The sequence below is a fragment of the Myotis lucifugus genome, unplaced genomic scaffold, assembly GCF_000147115.1.
Source record: "Myotis lucifugus unplaced genomic scaffold, Myoluc2.0 scaffold_14, whole genome shotgun sequence".
In the NCBI taxonomy this organism is placed as follows: Eukaryota; Metazoa; Chordata; class Mammalia; order Chiroptera; family Vespertilionidae; genus Myotis; species Myotis lucifugus.
In genome coordinates, this window is record NW_005871062.1 from 4666107 (window position 1) to 4686582 (window position 20476).

Here is a 20476-nt window from a genome sequence, read left to right on the forward strand (position 1 = left end):
ACATGAGAATAAACCAGTGTATTCTGTAGGAAGCTTAAATTGAGGCTATTCACAATTATTCATATGACATTTAAAAGAAAACATGTGACGTGATTAGTGATTAATGTAAACAGTATTTTAGGGGGAGAAAATTAGTTTGTTGTGCTGAAGGTTAGAGACATTGCATACATTTTAACAGTACAAAGATTAATAGTGGGCTTATGGATGCTATTATGTATTTATAAAACAGACTCAAATGAACCATCACCTTATATGTTACTGGGTGGACCTGAAAATTAGAGATGTGCTTTTATGTTAAAACATTCAGCAATTGAAGTTTCTTTCTTTTTAATCTACTAGAATACATCAGACTTTTGTAAAATTTTAAACTATATCTGAGACATGTAAGCTGATGGAAAGAAAGAAACTGACCCAAGGGAAAGGAGAATTTGAGTGGCTTTGATTTGCTGGAAAACAAAAGTGAGGAGAGGGAAATTAGCAAATGCCAAAGGGAAATATTCTAATTATTATCAGTGAGAAATATAAAGAAAAATTCCACGCACTCTATTCTGCAACTCATTTTTTGTAAAATTGGGTAAACCTCAATCTTTGTAAAATTGTTTAAACTCAATCTTTGTAGAAACATTCTGGGAAAATTTGATGCAGATTAGCTAAACCTTCTAAAAATCTAAATGTGAGTAAAAAGGATGTTTAAATCTATGACATTTTATAGAGCTCTAATCCACTGTGCATCCAAACTTTTCTGAAATTAAGTTTTTAAAACTTAGAAGAGGGAATATTGTATACCATAAACTGCATTTGAATAGTCTACACCTTACGACGAAGTTTATTCCTAGAGATTCTCTGTCTATTGTATGACACGATCGGACATTAAAAGTCCAAACTGCCAACATAGAGTTCATAGGGGCAAAATTCTCACCCAGACTCTATAGCTAATGATCCCCTCTGCCTTGCAGGGTAGCATCACTTGTACTCATCTGAATACCTACTTCCCCCAGGCAGACTGTCTCTGTCAAAGATGCACAGCTTATACCCAAATTCATTCTCCAAAACTCCACGGAGGGTCAGCAATACAAATTCTTCTTCTTCAGCATTCCTTGCATAGGATACATAAATATCATATTCCTTCCCATCTAGAAAAAAGAACATGGGTCCAATAAAAATTAGGAAAGTTTTCTTAAATCAAACTTTTTCAAATTAGACATTCTCATTTTTTACAAGTACGAATTATCTGACAGATTTCAGTGTGATTTTTCCAGGTAAAATGGCTATTTTAAGGTGTAATTACAAGTTTTATCTGATGTGTCTTCTACTCTCCTCTTACCGAGTTCAGTTTCTATGGTGGGCAATCAATGAGGCATGGCTCATTCAATTATGAGTTAACAGAACCAGGAAGTAAATAGTCAATCATAGGTGCTGACAATTAATACCATGCAGAATATGTCTACTGTACTATTATGTCACTCACTAATATGTTAGAATTATAAATTCAGCAAACCTTTTAGAAATGGTCTAATTATACCTGAAAATAACTATAATTAAAAATATATGTAGATTCAGTAAACCCTTTCCCAATGTTGCCTAATTATAAAAATCATCTCTCATTAAAAACATAGGTTCTGTGACCCCGCCACAAACCTACTGTCACCAGAAAATTACACACTAGAACAGTACTGCTTGAACTTCAACGAGTGAATGAACAACTTAGGAATATTGTTAAAATATAGATTCTAATTCAGAGTAAGGTTTTGGTTTAAGATACTGCTTTCAATAAGTTCCCATGTGATCCTGATGCTTCTGGTGCATGAATCAGCCCTGAGTACAGAGTGTGGACCTGCACTATCCAGGACAGTAGCCACAACCAAAGCAGATATTGAGCACTTGAAATGAAGCGGGTCTGAACTGAGATACACTGTAAGGGTAAGATTCAATACATACTGAAGTTTGAAGATTTTTAGTACCTAAAACATCTCTATTAACTTAATTACAAGATAAAATGTTAATATTTTGAACACCTTAAATTAAAAAGATACATTATTAAAATCTTCACTTTCCCTTTCCTAATATGACAACTAAATAATTTCAATGACATTTGTGACTTGAATTATAGTTCTCTGTGGACAGTGCCAATCTAGACTATGTTCCATATTGAAAAACTAATATGCATTCGAAAGATATTCAGTAGAAAGGGCTGAAACAAAAGGTAGTCTGATTTGATGTTCCAGGAAAATCTAGATTTTATCGAGCCAACATGTTTTGTAAAGATGACACTAGAAGAGACTTACATCAAACTCCCATTACTCACCTAAAATGGTTTCATCTGTTCCAAAATGAGCTCGGTAAAATAGGACCATCTCCAGCCAGTAAACATGGTAAACAACAATGAGAATCACCACGAGCAGGACTGTGACTCCAAAACCACAGGCCAGTTCCACTGTGTATCTTGGAGCAATCACTGGAGTAAACAACAAAGAAACAATTGATGTTACATGGTGATCAGAGCAACCCATCATCCTGCAAATAGTTGGATAAGCCAAGCAGCTGAGCCAGGCACCTGATCTGTGTGTGTGTGTGACAAGCAGAGATAATATGGTAGGGGTCAGCCACTATGTTTTAATACTAGATGTGTAATATTGCTCTTTTTGTTTCCAGTTAATTGGCATAGAATGCATTTTTTTAACCATTAGATGATTCCAATAGACTGATGATATACAAATTAAAACAGAATCTTTGCATTGGGAAGGATTTAGAAGATCATCTAATTCAATTTACAATTGGATGCCTGACTCTCCTCAAAAATATTTTTGAAAATGTGTTTTTATTTATTTTTAGAGAGAGAGAGAGGAAGGGAGAGTGGCAGAGAGATAGCAACATCTATGAGAGAGAAACATCGATAGGCTGCCTCCAAACATCCCCTATTGGGGATCGAGCCCACAACAAGGAATTTGAACTAGTGACCTCTTGGTTCATGAGTCAATGCTAAACCACTGAGCAACACCAGCCAGGCTCAAAAATATTTTTGAAAAGTGCAATTCTATCCTCTGCTTTTTCCTTCTCTTGGGATAAAAATATTTATTATTACCTGGATCAGCCCATGATACTGGTAGAGTTTTAATTGTTGGAGCAGTTAAATGGAACAAAATCTTCTTGTGTTTCCTTCCATTTGTCTTAATTTTACCTTCTTGTCCAATGGCATATGGAAGAAATTTAATTCCCTCTCCTTTATATTTGGAAATAGGCCTCAAAAATTTAATTTTCATTGGGCAGAAACAGAGGCTATCCACCAAATGCTCAGTCAGTGTGTTTGGCTCTGAAAGTATCTCTTAGGTCTACAGTTCTAGGATACACAGTCCAAAGACTGACTTGCAATATTGAGATATGGGCAGATTTTTTTAAAATATATTTTTTATTGACTTCAGAGAGGGAGAGGGAGAGAGAGATAGAAACATCAATGATGAGAGAGAATCATTGATTGGCTGCCTCCTGCATGCCCCCTACTGGGGATCAAGCCTGCAACTGAGCATGTGCCCTTGACTGGAATTGAACCTGGGATCCTTCAGTACACAGGCCAATGCTCTATGCACTGAGCCAAGCCAGCTAGGACAGGACAGATTTCATTATATTGCAATTTACATACAAGCTTGCTTTTCCACTCTCTCCCAGTCCCCACTAAACTACATATTTACAGTCATCTAGTTACAACTTCACAATAGTGTTGTACAAAGATCTCTGGAATTTGCAGTCAAGTAGCCTCAATACTTCCAGCTGTGAACAAAATTCTATTATATCTTGTCTCAGCAAACACCACTTATAATGTTTAATTGCTCAAAGATGACTGATCTTACCATCCTGCTTAATAATCCTCTCCTTCACAGCTGGACTTACTGAGGCTCCCTGACTTCAAATTCCAGAGATCTTTGCACAACACTACTTGAAGTTCAATTAGTGGTCATACACTAGTGGAAAGGTCTCTTTTAAAATAGGTATCTTATCTTAAGGGGAAATGAAAAGCAGCCTGCAGCTCAGCCTAAAGTTCTCTAATTAAAGGGCAAATCATAGTTTTAAGTTCATTATCCTAAACTCAGCATACTAATCTTGTGGCAGGTATAGCCTGGGACTCAGCAAGTGCAGAATTATTATGGAGTACGTTTGTATGCATTCCATGAATAATGGTGCTTTAAAGTAAGAAAACTCCATTATAAATGCCAGACGCTATGTCAGTGCAGTTGTTGAGAATTTACTAAGTTCAATTTGGATAGCTGGCATGAAAATTGCTGTGTCCTAGGTATTTCTGAGTACATGTTATGTTAACAGCACACCGGGGTAATTCCCACTGTCATCTTCATTATTTGCTCAGTTATTTTGACTGCCTCTGGGTCGACATTTTATAATAGGAAGAAGAAAAAAAAGAGGTCAGTGGATGTAGTTACCTGAAACGGGTTTTTTCAAACATTAATAGATATCGACCCTGGCTGGGTAGCTCAGTTGGTTAGAGTGTTGTCTGGATATTCCAAGGTTGAGGGTTCAATTCGAGGTCAGGGTCCATACAAGAATGAACCAATGAATACACAAATAAGTGGAAAAACAAATCCATGTTTCTCTTTCTCTTCCTCTCTCTCTCTCTCTCTCTCTCTCTCTCTCTCTCTCAAATCAATCAATAATTTAAAAAATTAAGTATCACTAGATACCTTGCTTAATGATCAAGAGTTCAAGTACCCTCATACATTTCCCTCTGCTATCTTCACTTTGTTACTGCCTATTTTATTTCTAGTAGGGCCTTTTAATTTTACTTTGTATCATACAATTACATGTGCTGTATGTACAGATTGTATTTTGTAGGGTCATTTGATGATATTAGGAAGTTCTTAATGCTATTTAACTAACTGGATTCTTAAAATAAATAATCCACAGCCTAAATTACTAAGTGGATTAAATCACATGCAGAAAGTGTTCTAAAAAAGTTTCCCCTAAAGCTTTGCTGGCTTGCAGGGATGGGTGATCAGCCCACATTTCCTGTCTGCCCCAGATGTACTGTTTGATGCTTTGGCATAAAGATTTTACTCTGATGTAATCCCAGACTAAAGGGTTTCCAATTAGGAAGGGGTGATGCATTTTGATCAGATTGGGCTCTGAAACTGCCTCTCTCTTTGGTCTCACTCATAATCCGTTTCAAGATGTCACCAAATTTAGCCACTTGCTCTGCTGTTACTCCCTGGATCAGCATTCCCTCCATCCCTTTTGCATTTCTACAGTAAAAACTAGCTCCAAAGCCTAAATTTTTAGCTAAATACCCTTGGTGAAACCAGTCCAACATAATAACTTTAGTCTTTTTTCCTGTTCCAGGTTATGGGTCTACACACTTGTTCGTCCTTGGAAACCTAGGCTACTCTCATCATCTTCACTATCGTAGTTGGGACCTTCCTTGCTGCCCCTTGAGTCTCCCAACCAAAATGCCAGCTGCTTGGACTACCTAGTATTCCCTCCCTATTCTTTACTAAATTGCTTGGACTTCTCAATACTTTTGGAGCTGCAGCGATGACCATTTTACCGAATTACAAAGATAATGCTTTATTTAAATGATAGTAACCCAGAAACCTATGACTGAATGGCCCTGCAGACCTGATTTGTTTCCTACCATAGTGCATTACAACCTGCACATTCTGGACCTCTTCTTATCTTAGAGGAGTAATTGGTACTGGAGTAGCCTTCTCTCCATCAAATCCAAAATAACTGGTAGAACAGGAGTGTGATCTGTGAGAGAAAGGGCACACAAAGGGTGAGCCCCACACTCACCCTGGCTAAATACCTCAAGGCACTTTTTGGACTGCGGCACAGAAGGGGGAAACCAAAAGTACATTAGTCCTGCTGAGCTGAGGCGACAGGAAGTAGAGTTTAGGATGTTGAACATGTAGGCCTGGGTCCTGAAGGAAAGAAAACTGTGTAGAAATGGAGCTTTAGAAACCCATAAGCTCTTGGAAAAATACAAAGTTTTGCATATTAAGGGTGACTCCTTCCCAAGGTCAGACAAAGAATAGCTACCAGTGAAGGGAAAATGATCAGGGAAGATACAGCCACTAGAGAGATGGGAACTGAACAATTCTAGGAGCACATGCAGGGGTGGGACACATTTGAGTTAAGATCACTCAAGTATTAAGTAGAAATATCAGTTAGGTTAATAGGTCCAATCCTGCCTCAGAGAGAAGGCTACTTTAGACCTACTCTAGCAATGATAAGCAAGATGCTTCAGAAAATAAGCAAGCTGTTATATAAGTAAATTAAACAACTACTAGAACAAAACACAAATTCAGACACTCAATAATGTAATATGTATAATGTCAAACATACATTTAAAAATAATCTAGGCAGAATAAAAAGCAAAAAAAGAAAAAAGACCCATAATTAGAAAAAAATAGCCAATATAAACAGAATCAGAGTTGATAAAGCTGATGGAACTAGCAGATAAATGCTTCAAGATTAGTATTGTAACAATAGAGGTGATGAGCACAGAGGGAGTTATTACAGCCTCCCCACACCTCCTAAAAGGCTAGACCCCGGGGCACCTCTGGCTTGCCTGCCTGACATGGCCAACAAGGAAGCAACCTTTGATGATACAGTGGAAGAACGTGTCAATAAAATGTACAAAATATGGAAAAAGAACACTATTTGGTGAAGACCCATGCCTGGGGTGGCCCAGCCTAACTGCATGGTGGCTTCCAGATGTAACCAGACCAGAAGGGAAAAATTTCAGCATTCAGAAGCTTGTCTAGGGACACACAGGTTGGATAACCAGTGTGCAGCTCCCTAACGATGATGCTCAGTTTGATGCTTCAACCTATAACAGCGAGAAAGGAGAACTTGGAGGTTTGGGCTCTATAAGGGTAAAAGTTGAAATAGAAATCAAGATCAACCATGAAGGAGAAATAAAAGGGCATGTGATATGCCCCAGAAATCTTGCATCATTGCAACAAAGACTCCATCCAATGATGTTCTTGTTTTTCACTATACAAAATAGCCTTTTAAACCAGTTCCTTCTGGAGAGTGCAACTCAGACATGTGTCTCCATGGATATGAGAAGGAAGGCCATGGCTTTCTTGAAATGCAAATTTCAGTGGGCACTCACTTAGATGGCCACAGCACTTGCCTGTGGGACATCAGTGCTGTACCAAAGGAAGGAAAAGTCGTGGATGTGAAGACCACCTTTACAGGTTATGCAGCAGTAGATGTTTCCTGGCATCTGCTCCATGAGTCTCTGTTGGGGTCAGTTGCTGATGATCAGAAACTTACGATCTGGGATATTTGACCAAACAATACTTTCAAATCAAGCCACTCAGTTGATGCTCACATTGCTGAAGTGAACTGCCTTTCTTTCAGTCCGTGTAGTGAGTTCATTCTTGCCACCAGGATCAGCTGATAAGACCATTGCCTTGTGGGATCTGATAAATCTGAAACTTCAGTTGTATTTTTTTGAACCACATAAGGATGAAATATTCCAGGTTCAGTGGTCACCTCACAAGGAGACTATTTTGGCTTCCGGAGATACTGATCGTAGACTGAATGCCTGGGATTTAAATAAAATTGGAGAGGAACATACTCCAGAAGATGCAGAAGATGGGCCACTGGAGTTGTTGTTTACATGGTGGTCACACTGCTGAGATATCTGATTTCTCCTGGAATGCCAATGAACTTTGGGTGATTGTTTTGTCAGAAGCCACTATCATGCAAGTGCAGCAAATAGCAGAGAACACTTAGAATGATGAGGACCCTCAAGGACACGTGGATCTAGGACAGTGGTCTTAGATACATCTGCCTTTCTTGTGATTTTAGACTCCCCCCCCCCTTTTTTTTTTGCTCAATCCTGAGATTGATTTAACATTGGTTTTGAGACACAGGCTTTGGTCAGCTATCCCTCTATAATAGGTACCATCAACAATGCTATTAGCCCAAACTGAGGGTGTTTTCTAAATATTAACTTGGGGGACTTGATTCAGCAAAGTCACAGACCATTATATAAATTTTCCTGAGGAATTTTCTAGTAACAAAGATCTAAAGTAGCCACCAAAAAGTGAATATTGTGTCTGATTATTTTTTTTCTTATCCTATAACCCCAAGTTTTTCAGACTTATTTAAGTAAAGCCGAGAAGTGAGTGAGGAATAAAGAGAAGTGAGGTAGGTGTCTAAGCCATGAAGTATAAGTACTGCAAGATGTTGTTTTTATTCAGAAACTAGGGGAGATTGAAGTCATATAAATTTGGACTTTGAAATCTTCACACTTGTATTTCCAGGATGCACATGTTCCTGTGTAGACCACTCTCCTCTCAGTTTTGTGAGTTAAATCAAAACTGCCTGATTATTTTTCCCCACACATTTTGGTTGTTAGTGTACTTCTTGAGCTACTTTAATGCTATTTGTTTCCTTTCTATAAAATTAAAAAAAAAACTTGGGACCACCAAGTTGTAAAGATATATGTTCTCACTTGACAGGTACACTATCCAATTCTGTTTGTTTGTTTTTTGTTTTGTTTTGTTTTCAGCAGTTAGTCCTTGACCACTAGTTTGATACCATCATATCTGTTTTGGGTGACCTGTTTCACCAGCAGGCCTATGACTAATTCTTTATGACTAATTGTATAAGTAATTATACTGGAATAAATTGGTTTTCTACATAAAAAATAAATACAAAATGAGTATTATAAATATTCTTGTTGATTTTTTATCCCTACCCAAGGATAGGTTTATTGATTTTAGAGAGAGAAGAAGGGAGATAGATAGATAAACATCAATGTGAGAGAGAAATGTGATCAGTGGCCTCCTGTATGCACCCTGACCAGGAATCAAACCGACAACTTAGGTATGCGCCCTCCAGCAACCTAGATATGTACCCTGACTAGGAATCCAACTCACAACATTTTGGTGTACAGGATGACACTGCAACAAACTGAGCCATTGGGACAGGTTGCTATTTTTCAAAAGACCATGAACATTATAAGAGCCATTAGGAAACATCAAAACATGTTTTGATAAAGAAATGAAAATTCAAAAACTAAAAAATGATATTTTCAAATTAAAAATGCTGCAGATTAGACATTAGAAATAAATGACCACTGAACACTAGAAACTATCCTAAATGAAATACAGAGGGAAAAATGATGAAATAAAAAATAATGAGAACCTCAGTGATTAGTGGGACAACATCAAATGTGAGTGCTCTATCCTAAGTTTAATTGCAGTACTAGAAAGAAAGGTAAGAATGAATGAATGAAAGGATGAGCAAAACATTTACCCTTTGTGACAACATGGATGGACCTGGAGAACATTATGCTAAGTGTAATAAGCCAGTTAGAGAAAGACAAGTAATATATGATTTCACTTATATGTGGAATTTAATGAACAAACTAAACAAGTAGGCTAACATATTTGGTGTTTTTTTCCCCCCGGGGGGGGGGGGGGGGGGCGGGTGGAGAGGGTATTCCAGAGTGGAGGGATTGAGCAAAAAGAAAAAAAAAAGGAGAGAAAGAACTCATGAACATGGTGCTTGTGGGAGGAAGAGAGTGGGTGGAGGTGGGAGAGGGTATGTGGGGATAAGTGGTGATGGGAAGGGAAATAAATAAATTAAAATAAAGGGAAAAAAAGAAAACAGCTAATAGAAATACCTCAGGGATATAATAATGTGATTTTGAAAATCAATGAAGAATAGAAAATCTGTTCTATTGGATGCAGTTATCACTTCACATTCCTGAGGCCATTCATACTAAACCATCTAGCACACGCTTCTGTGAAAGGGGAGCTACTCAACTAGCTCTGCTGGATAGACTTCTGCATAACTCCTAGACTCAATATTATTTTAATTGATTGCATTGATCTTATCCAGCTGACAATACATTATTAATTTATGCCAACCTCCATAATTGTTTCTCAAAACACATGCCTCTGAAGACAAGTCCCACAAAATGTTCCATGCTTAGGGAATCTGGAGTCAAATATATTTGAAAATAAATCCTTCCTACTATTTCCAACGCCCTGCAGATATTCATACCAAATGGTAGTATGCTAAAGATGCTTAGGAGCCCTGAACTAAAGTAATTTGATCAATTTTGTTTAACCTATACTTTAATGATACTGACTTGACTATATAAGCCTTTGTCCAATAACACCTATGAAAATCTGTGGAAATAATAAGAGCTAACATTTATTATGAATTTAATGTACGTGTATATATGCCAGTAACTGCGCTCAGTACTTAAAAGCAACCTTATGAGGTAGTGGTATTGTTTTGCCTGCTCTAAATATAAAGACATGGAAGCTCAGAGGTGAAGTGTCTCTTCCAAAGTCACAGAGTTGGGATGCATAATAACCACTCTCTGAACATAGGCCATCTGAGTCTAGAGTCTTAGGAGTGTTCTTAGGAAGAAACTTTGGGAAACACTGTCCTGAACATATGGTAGAGTATTTTCTCTTTACATTGACATCTGAGTAACAGAGGCAATTAATTAACCAGAACCGACCTACTAAAACTCCTTAAGAGGCATATACACTTTCAACCTTCGCTCTTCAATTTCAAAATTGTAATAAAACTGTTACAGTGAAACTTTTTTTTCACCAGCTTTAAAAAAGGTTTAAAATGTAACAATTTTGAATTAACTTTTTTTAAACTTTTGATATAAATGTTATGGGCACTAACAAGGGGATCCGAAATAATTCTGAATGACTTGGTTGCAGGTGTGATAAATCATCATTATCTGCCTCCAGATTATTGAAAAAACATTCTTGAAGGTATTAATTGTCTGTTATTATGAAAGAACCAAAAATATTTTAAACATGTTCTGTTTCAGGAGCAACAGCTCACACAAGAAAGCTTCATAATTTTCATTTATTGTAGAAAAATATAGTATATCAACATAGAAATCATTTTACATCATTTTAAGTCATAGTTTAAATAATTTTGTGTTAGCAATTGTGGCTAATGGTATATTATAAACTCACTTGAATACTGATATATAGTGTTTAAAGTGATTATTTTAAAATTATATTTCCAATTATAAATATTTTACATTTCACTTTACTTGCATACAATTAGTAGTAGATGGTTGCTACTTATGTTTCATTATTATAGCTAATGCTAAGAATATTGATTGGGGCCATAATTTTTTGTGTTATTTATTCATGAAAAATTCCAAAAATATTAAGTCATAGAATATGATCATTTTTATGACTCTTGAACACTGCCAGCAATGATTTCTAAAAGGGTTTTTACAATTCACTAACAACATGTGACTCCTTTATTATATCTTTGGTAGCCTTGAATATTTCCTTTATTTTTCATTTTCATAATTATATAGATAGGAAATCATGCCTCATTATCATAAGCATAGATTTTTTTTAGCCACATTCAGGCATTAATTACTAAAATTATTTTGAATATATTTGCATAGATGGAAATTTCCCTCAAGATTTTTCATTCAACTTTGATTCATGACTATGTGGTAGATGTGTGGTAAGTGCTGGTGCCCAGGTTTTCAATTTCTTCTCCTTTCCTTTGTCACCATAACGTTACGTCAGAGTTCCCAGATTCCTCCGCTGAGGCCATGCATCCATTACCTTTCTGTTTCACCTTAGCTGGCTGCTCAACCTCCCCTTTGCCATTTCTAGCATGACAAACATAGTTGCGTTTGAGATCTTCAGCACTAACTTTCTTGATGCTCAGAGTCACAAGTCTTGTTTCATCTTCCAGATCAGCCGGAATCACCCTGGAAAGAGGGGAAAGAAAATTAGAGCATTAGTGAGACTCAAGGGCCTTGTGCTGTGTGTAAATCAGTCAAGCAGACAACAGAGAGCCACTAGGTGAGGGCAGATAGAATGGCCATAAACTGCATTGCTTTGGAATCCAGTGGTTGCAAAAGCTTCTGGATTACAGTACTATTCCTTACCATCTATACTAGACACAATCCCAACACCTAGATCAACTCCCAGTGTTGGCATCACACTACAGATGTAGCTCTCTCTAACTCTTTCAAAGCAAAATGTCTCCTTCTCTAAAACTTCCAAGGCAGAATGCTATCTATATTGACTTAGAGCTTCTGATGCTAGACCCATTTGGGTTTTGATCCAGGCTTTGCCACTTATTGGCTGAATCCTTTTGGCAGAGTAACTACAGTGGGGCCTTGACTTACGAGTGTCCCTACTAACGAGTTTTTCGAGATATGAGCCATCTCTCGGCTGATGTTTTGCTTTGAGTTGCGAGCTAAAATTGGGGTTATGAGCCAGCTTCAGACACCCCACCACTAGTTGGCGCAGCGAACGTCACAGTGAATGCCACAACATTAGCCCAGCATCACGTGTCTCACTCGTTCACTTTTTGATTTGACATACGAATAATTTGAGTTATGAGCTCCGTCACGGAATGAATTAAACTCGTAAGTCAAGGCCCCACTGTAATTTCTCCATGTTTTGAGATGGTCATTTGTAAAAGAGGAAAGTGGCAATGCGTACAAAGTGCATTAGATTCATTAAGTTAAGAAATCTGAGGGTTGAGTATATTAATGTGCAAGTATTAGAACAATACTTAATAAATATTCATATTATTCATATAGGCTATTATGATCCCTCAGTAATAACTTACACATTTCATTGATCACCAAAGCTTTGATTTTTAATCCAAGCAGACTATTACAGTCAAAATGCCAAAATCTCCTGGTTAAATCATCTACACTAATAAAAGGGTAATATGCTAATTAGACTGGATAGACTGGACGTCTTCCATACGTCATTCTGGATGTCCTTCCTGACAAAGCCAGGCCTGGGTGGCACCACCCAGGGTTCTGGGTGCCTGAGGCTGACTGGAGGAGGGAAGCCTGGGTCTTGGGTGCAGGAGCCAAGACAGAGATGGTTATGGGCGATCAGACAGGCAAGCAAGCAGTTAGGGGTGATCAGGCAGGCAGCAAGCAGTTAGGGGCATCAGCAAGGCAGGCAGAGTGGTTAGGGGCGATCAGCCAGGTAGAGGGGTTAGGGGCAATCAGCAGGCAGGCGAGTGGTTAGGAGCCAGCGGTCCCGGATTGCGAGAGGGATGTCCGACTGCCAGTTTAGGACTAATCCCGCAGGGGCAGTCGGACATCCCCCGAGGGATCCTGGATTGCGAGAGGGTGAAGGCTGGGCTAGGGGCACCCCCCCACCACCACCACCATGCCAAATTTCATGCTCCAGGAGAGGCCTGGAGCATGAAATTCCTGCATGGTGGGGAGGGGAGTGTCCCTCAGCCCAGCCTTCACCCTATTCAATCTGGGACATCCTTCTCACAACCCAGGACTGCTGGCTCCCAACCACTCATCTGCCTGCCTGCTTGATTGCCCCTAACTGCTTCTGCCTGCTAGCCTAACCACCACCTAACCACTCCCCTGCCAGCCTGATAGATGCCTAACTGCTCCCCTGCCAGCCCAATTGCCCCCAACTGCCCTCCCCTGCCTGCCTGGTCACCCCCAACTGCCCTCCCCTGCTGGCCCAGTCACCCCTAACTTCCCTCCCCTGCCAGCCTGGTTGCCCCTAAACTGCCTTCCCCTGCTGGCCCAATTGCTTCTAACTGCCCTCCCCTGCCAGCCTGGTTGCCCCTAAACTGCCTTCCCCTGCTGGCCCAATTGCTTCTGACTGCCCTCCCCTGCCAGCCTGGTCACCTCCAACTGTCCTCCACTGCAGGCCTAGTCACCCCTAACTGTCCTCCGCTGCAGGCCTGGTCGCCCCAACTGCCCTCCTCTGCCAGCCATCTTGTGGTGGCTATCTTTAACCACATGGGGGCGGTCATCTTGTGTGTTGGAGTGATGGTCAATTTGCCTATTACCTCTTTATTATATAGGAGATATATATATATATATATATATATATATATATATATATATATATATATGAAACTACTGAGTAAGTAAACCTTGTGAGCATAAATATATCTAAATCTAAGCAAGTCAGAGATCAAGTACTTTGGGTCTAAGACCAAGATTTAAAATCCCTTTGAACTACTTTTTCAAAAAGGAAAAAAAGAGAGCTATTAAAGCTGACCAACAGCCAGGTTCTCCTTCTGAAAACGTTTAGTGTCAGTCATGAGAACTTGGTTAAAAACTGTAGTGGATTTAGCCCAAGTTTAATGCACTGCTCAACTGTAAACAGTGAGCTGTGTTTTAATAGCAGCAAGGAGGAACGCCATGACTTTCATTATTATTCAATCATTATGACAAAAGCACAAACCTCAGAATTCCTCATGTGATTAGTAATTCTCCCTCTATACTTCTAGCCACGTCTTTCACCCATTCCTTCTGCCAACACTGCTCCCATCTCAGCAAGCTCCTTCAGCACCTTTAAATGTGTTCTGCTGCTCTCACCACCAGGTATTTGCACATGATGTTCCTTTTACCAGGAACATTCTTTAGATGTCTTTATCTAGTTTATTTCTACTCATTTTTCAAGTATTTTTTTCGGTACGGTGAGATCTGAGAAGCATTACCTAATCCCCCAAAATGGATTGGACTCCCCAACTCAATCCTCCCATACCATGTAATACCTCCCAGCCACTGCATGTATCAGATTAAAGTATTGAACTTTCTGCTCTATCATTGTTACTCCTATAGAATCTACTCAGGTACCTGAGGCAATGAAAGCATTTTATAATATCTGTACAAAGTCTAAGTTTACTACTAGGAAAAAAATATTTTGAATTCTAGAAGGTTTAGTAGCCTAAGATCTAGTTACACATTGACGATAAGGCTTATGGTCTTAGAACTACTTTGTCTGTAGTTGGTTTGCTACTAATTTTTATTCAGTGTTGCAGTGAACCAATTGCTCTCTTGTAGTTGTATACTTCATTATGGGGGGAACCTTTGTCTTCAAAGACCCATATTTTCCTCCTTGCCAACCCAGCTCCCTTTTTAAAAAGTCATTTTATTTTGAAACAAAGTGACCCAGCATGTTATTTTAAGAGTGAAGTATATATTGCCACCCCATCTACTTTAAAAATAAAATCTAGAGATCATGAATGTATTGAGTCAATATGAAAAAAATCACTATCAATGATAAATTGACATATGTGTTATGTGAATTAAGAAAGAGAACAAGAAAGAGAGAAATACATGCTTACTGCAAGACTAGAAATGAACACAATGATCTCAGGCACAAATGCTTCCAGGCCCAAACTCCAGACTTTGAGAAAGAGAACAGGGACACAATGACAGGATTCTATCTATAATCTTATATTGTGACCTTTTCACTCATATAGGATATGCATTCTAGCTACTTTCAAGTAGGTATCATAAATGTGTGATCATCAGATGGCACCTGGGCTTCCAATTACAAGTTGAGGAATCCTGCCTTGTGATGCAGTCAAAATCTTGCTGATTTTTGTTAGTGAGAGGCAAAAATTAAAATTTTTATTCTCATTGATTAGTACACAGCAGAGCGCATTAGATTGAGGGACAGTGTTAGTCACCCCCTTGCCTCCACCAGTGATACCTTTCATCAACAGTTACGTCAATAGTGGTGTCGTCTGTCTTTTTCCCATCAATGGTCCACCAAACCTCATTGTGAGAGTCTTTCAGGTAAGTGAAATAGACTTTACAGGGAATGAGCAGCTCCTCTCCTAAAACAAACAAACAAGTAAACCCTTTAGTTTGTAACCTTCACATAGCTATACTGGTTCTACTCTGACTAATCAGAAGCTACAAATGTTACATGTATCTATAACCCTACTTCTCACTAATTCTCTAGTGGGCTACCATAAGGTGATGTACCATACTTCACTATAAAACAAACAAACCAAGAAAAGAAGCAAAGCAGCTTTTATAAAATTATGAGAATGGCCATCTTTTAATACAATCAAAATATGTTTTAAAATGTATTTGTTCAAAAGGCTCTGACAACATTCTTTTTAGCTCTAACTCTCTATGGACTACTCTCCTTTGTTAAATCACTCAGAAGCAAAGGATGACTAAGAAAAGGTTCTCCAGCCCTAACCGGTTTGGCTCAGTGGATAGAGCTTTGGCCTGTGGACTGAAGGGTCCCAGGTTCGATTCCGGTCAAGGGCATGTACCCTGGTTGTGGGCACATCCTCAGTAGGGAGTGTGCAGGAGGCGGCTGATCGATGTTTCTCTCTCATCGATGTTTCTAACTCTCTATCCCTCTCCCTTCCTCTCTGTAAAAAATCAATAAAATATATTTTTTTAAAAAAAGAAAAGGTTCTCCAGATCTTTGGTCCTTGGCCCAGAGGCGATGGGATGGTGCCGAGGCTGAGAGGACTGTCTGGACAGGTCTCACCGGGACATGCTTCAGTTATCCGGGTGCAGCCAATAAGTCTGAAGACAATTTACATGTAGAAATTCTACATTATCCTTCTGAGGTGGAATATGAGGTTGGGGGATTTCTAGGCAGGAATGGTAGTAGAAGTAATAATAATAAACATAATAATAAGCAGCACACTCACTGAGAATTTTTTATAATTTACTAGGCTAAATAGTTTTACTTATTAATGTTATCATTTAATTTTAACAAACTACTAGGAGGCATTTTTTATTTATTTTAATTAATTAATTAATTTTCCAGAAGGCAGCATACACTATTTTTAACTATCAACCAGGCCCCCTCAGGGACCAATTCCCAGAGCTCCAGGCCCCCACCCACTTCCTGAGCAGGTGGGCCTTAGTGTTGGAGTTGGCCTGGAAAAATGGGCAGGGGATGCTTCTTGAATTCTCTCAGGCCTCCCCCACTTGGCACCCAGGGGATCTCCTAGAGGTAGGCAGCCTTCAGGTGAGTCAATGGCAGCCTGAGACCAAGCCCTTTGCTCTCTCAGGTTTTTAGGGATACCCAGGTAACTGTAGCCACTGTGGGTGGGGTTGGGTCCCAGACTGCAGGAGGCCCCTAGCAGGCAGCAAACTTGCACTGGATGCACTTGTACCAAATCAATTCCTGCTCACTGACGGAGGGCTCCAGGCAGGCAGGCAGCGGCCTGCAGCAGGTCCTCCACGGTGAGCAGCAGTGCTGAGCTCTGGGTTCCAGCCCTTTAGGAGGCATTTTTAAAATGCATGTTTTACTGATGTGAAAACTGAGGCTTCAACATGTCAAATGCCATGCCTCGATCAAATTGTTAATGAGTAGCAGACCAGAATTTGACCTAGAATGACCTTCTATTCCTAGATGCCCAGGACAGGTCTGTTGTATGCTTGCTTTCCTAGTTATTAATATCAACTGCTTTCACTATCAGAAGGTGTCCAGGTTGAAATGATAAATTATATTGTCATCCTGATTTGAACCCAGGTTTGTCTCCCTTAGTGCTCATACTCCGTCCTCTCTTCCAGTGTGTGGTTTTATGCCTTCCTCTCCAGTTTTCTATATCAATATAGTATAGAAGATAGTGACATTGGATTCAGGCATGCTTTTGCAACCATAACGTGATGAGTATATGGAATATATCTAGATGATTAATAAGTGTTTACCCCGATTGCAGGAAGAATGTTTATATTACTACATAAAGCCAGTACTAAATCAAGAAAATTTGGTCCATTTGGGGCTGTGTTCTTTGTGTTTTTCCAAGGCACACCGCTATTTGAAACCTTATCTTAATATGGGGGGTACTGTGTTCTCTACTTATGTTGGTCACTGCCTCTATTAACTTTAGTATGTTTTAAACAAATGTTCTTTTATAGCTCTCACTGGGTGTTTGTTTTGAATTTTCGTAAAAGATAGAATTCAGAAAATGTTAAAAATTTTCTGCAGTTTCCAGCTTACCTGTGGGAGGCTCTGAGTCAGACGAGTAATAAATAAATCATACCTTATTTCATCAGTTACAAGTGATATTTCCCTGGAATGAAAAAAATCTGAAAACTAAAAAGAGACCCAGATGACCATAGCAAATATTTCGTAGTGTTCTGAATCAGGACTTATTGGTTGTATCAGATGTTACCTATTATATTCACAGTCCTGACTCCAAGCTTTAACCCTGTCCCTTTGTAGTGGAACAGAAGCTTGTGCTCATGCTGCAGGCATGGCAAACCAAAACCCTATGCAAACTCCAGTTTGCATCAAAGAGAAATCCCTCCTCAGGCGGGGAAACCTGCCCGCAGAGAAGACAGCAGCAGCTGCTGAGAGAGAAGCAGAGAATCCCTGAGCTCCTCATGAGATCCAGGAGGTAGCTAATGCTAGGAACTACCATGGTTTCTGACAACATCAATTTCAATGCCTGCGGTTTTTTGTTTGTTTGTTTGTTTTTTGTTTTGTTCTGTTTTTTACAATAGCCCTCTCTTCTCTTCTGTTAACTTCTGTGGCATTTTATTCCTTATAATTAAGATAATCTAATTGAAATTCAGAGTCCACAGCTGTAATTACCTGGTTCTTTCTCATAGACCACAAGATTATTGGGAGAGTGGATCTGGGGGGGCATTGCAGAGTTTGGAGAGCCTGTGAGAGAGCAAAGAACAATGGGAGATGGTGTTAAGTCATGAAGTCTTTATCCCTGTTAACCCATTTCAAAAATATTATCTTCTGTGGAGCCTTGCCCAACCTTCTGGCGTGGTTTGTCAATTCTTCTTGAGAAGAATTGCAGTCACTAAGTCTGAAGACAATTTACACGTAGAAACTCTACATTATGCATCTGAGATGGAATATATTCACTATAAAGTGGATTATAACATTTTAGTTATACAAAACAAGCAAAGAAACAAACATAATATGTTGATTATCCTCCATATTCAGAATAGAATGCTTAACCAGTGTTTTCACTTTCCAAAGCTTACATGAGATATAGTCTTGTCAGACTACATCATAATTAATTGCTCTCCTGTTTTTGCTCAGTTGTTTCTTTTCTACATATTTCTCTTCAACATTCCCAGAGTGTCTAGTATAAGACCTAATTAAATAAGTATTAATGAATGAATGAGTATATGGAAAATCCAAAATCACAATGATGAGTCCAGCCCCTAATGCTACCTGATGGCCAGTTACCAGTTAAAGGTTCATTCATAGGATCAATGTTCTTTATAACATTCAGTGTTCCTAAATTGAATGAAAAATATCCTGAAGGAGATTTATATTGTATTATTTAAGAGTAGAGGCTTCATAGATTTAATGACCAATAGGTGTTCTAATCCCAACTTGGTCATTTACTAACCACATGACCGTTTTTTAATAAATCTTTGAAAAGCTAATTTTCCTCATCTCTAAAATGAGAGTAATTAAACTCATTTTACAGGTTCATTATAAGAATTAAATTAAGTTAAATTATCTTAATTTGGGGGGTATTGTTGTGCTGCATATTAATTAAGTGATGCATATTAAAGCACCCACTGCATTTAAATATATATATTAGGAACAACTGCCAACATGAATATAAGGTTAGATTATTCATTTGACTTTTAAAGTCCATTCTTGTTAGGCTCTAAATTTAGTCTGATTTTTCTTCTGAATTAGTTCCCAACTCAGCACTATTCAGAAAGTAAGCAGAGGAAGAAAGTGGTTACAAAAGTGTTTCATTTGAATTTTATTTGCACTATGTTAAATTTGTTTTAAAGAAATACATAAGCTGAATCTGGTGTCAGACTGGTAGAAAAAGCCTTAAACAAAAAGTAAAAAACCTGGGCTGTAGAATCACTTCTTCTACCAATGCACTGAACGTCTCTAACTAAGCAGGTTGCTTTCTGTTGTTGGGCCTCAATGTTTCCATCTATTAAAAGAAAGGATTTTCATCCCCCCCCCCAAAAAAAAATGTGCAAATACCTTATACCAATGATTTACAGAATAGAAAAAGATAATAAATTGCCTTTTTCTTTAAAAAATGGGGTTTCACAAAATCTCACTCTGATATTCTCTAATTTTAATACAGTGGGCACAATGGTATTTAGGGTTCTGCTCTAAATACCACATATCCTGACACTGGTTCTCTTGGTTGTGTGTTTCACAAGAGTCTGTAGACATTGTCCGGTCACTTCCCCAGTTTCCCATCCTCTCTTCTTTCAGTTTCAACCAGTGATTGAACACTGCATGCAAATACCTTGAGCATTAACTACAACAGCAGTACATAGAAATTCATAGTTTATTTAATTCTATTAAAACAGATTGTGGACAATAATATTAATTACTATTCATTACTATTCAGTCTCCACTGTTTGCCTGTATATTATGTCTAATATTCTCAGCTATCCTGAATGTTAGGTAATCTAAGTCCCAGAGTACAGATGAGGAGACTGAGACTTTGAGCAAAATCATATTGCTCTTCAATGGCAGTAGCATAGTTTGGACACAGATCTGTCTGGTATTCCTTCCACTGCCTTTACTTCACTTATTCACATAGTCACTCAATAGACCAATAGTTACCAAATGCCCACTATGTATGTGGAAATGCTAGAGGTTCTGGGGAGAGTGCAATAAACAAACAAGAAAAAAAGATAAGCTCTTTTTTTCTCAGATTTTACACGCTTGTTTTTAATAAACTATTAACAGAAAAAAAACACAAGATTATT

The 20476-nt window shown here is 38.6% G+C and overlaps 1 protein-coding gene and 1 pseudogene across 3 annotated transcripts in view; one reads left to right on the plus strand and one right to left on the minus strand.

Moving 5' to 3' along the window:
• The window catches only part of IL1RAP (interleukin 1 receptor accessory protein), a 152507-nt gene that overhangs the window by 9390 nt on the left and 122641 nt on the right, over positions 1-20476 (minus strand). For all 3 annotated transcript variants that reach the window (XM_023750557.1, XM_023750556.1, XM_023750555.1), the window contains exons 6-10: positions 18348-18421; positions 15483-15609; positions 11595-11743; positions 2306-2455; positions 990-1133 (exon numbers count right to left, since the gene is read on the minus strand). In XM_023750557.1, coding sequence (XP_023606325.1) covers positions 990-1133; positions 2306-2455; positions 11595-11743; positions 15483-15609; positions 18348-18421 — 644 coding nt within the window. The remainder of the gene's footprint in view (positions 1-989; positions 1134-2305; positions 2456-11594; positions 11744-15482; positions 15610-18347; positions 18422-20476) is intronic.
• On the plus strand, positions 6417-7797 carry LOC102435795 (annotated as a pseudogene).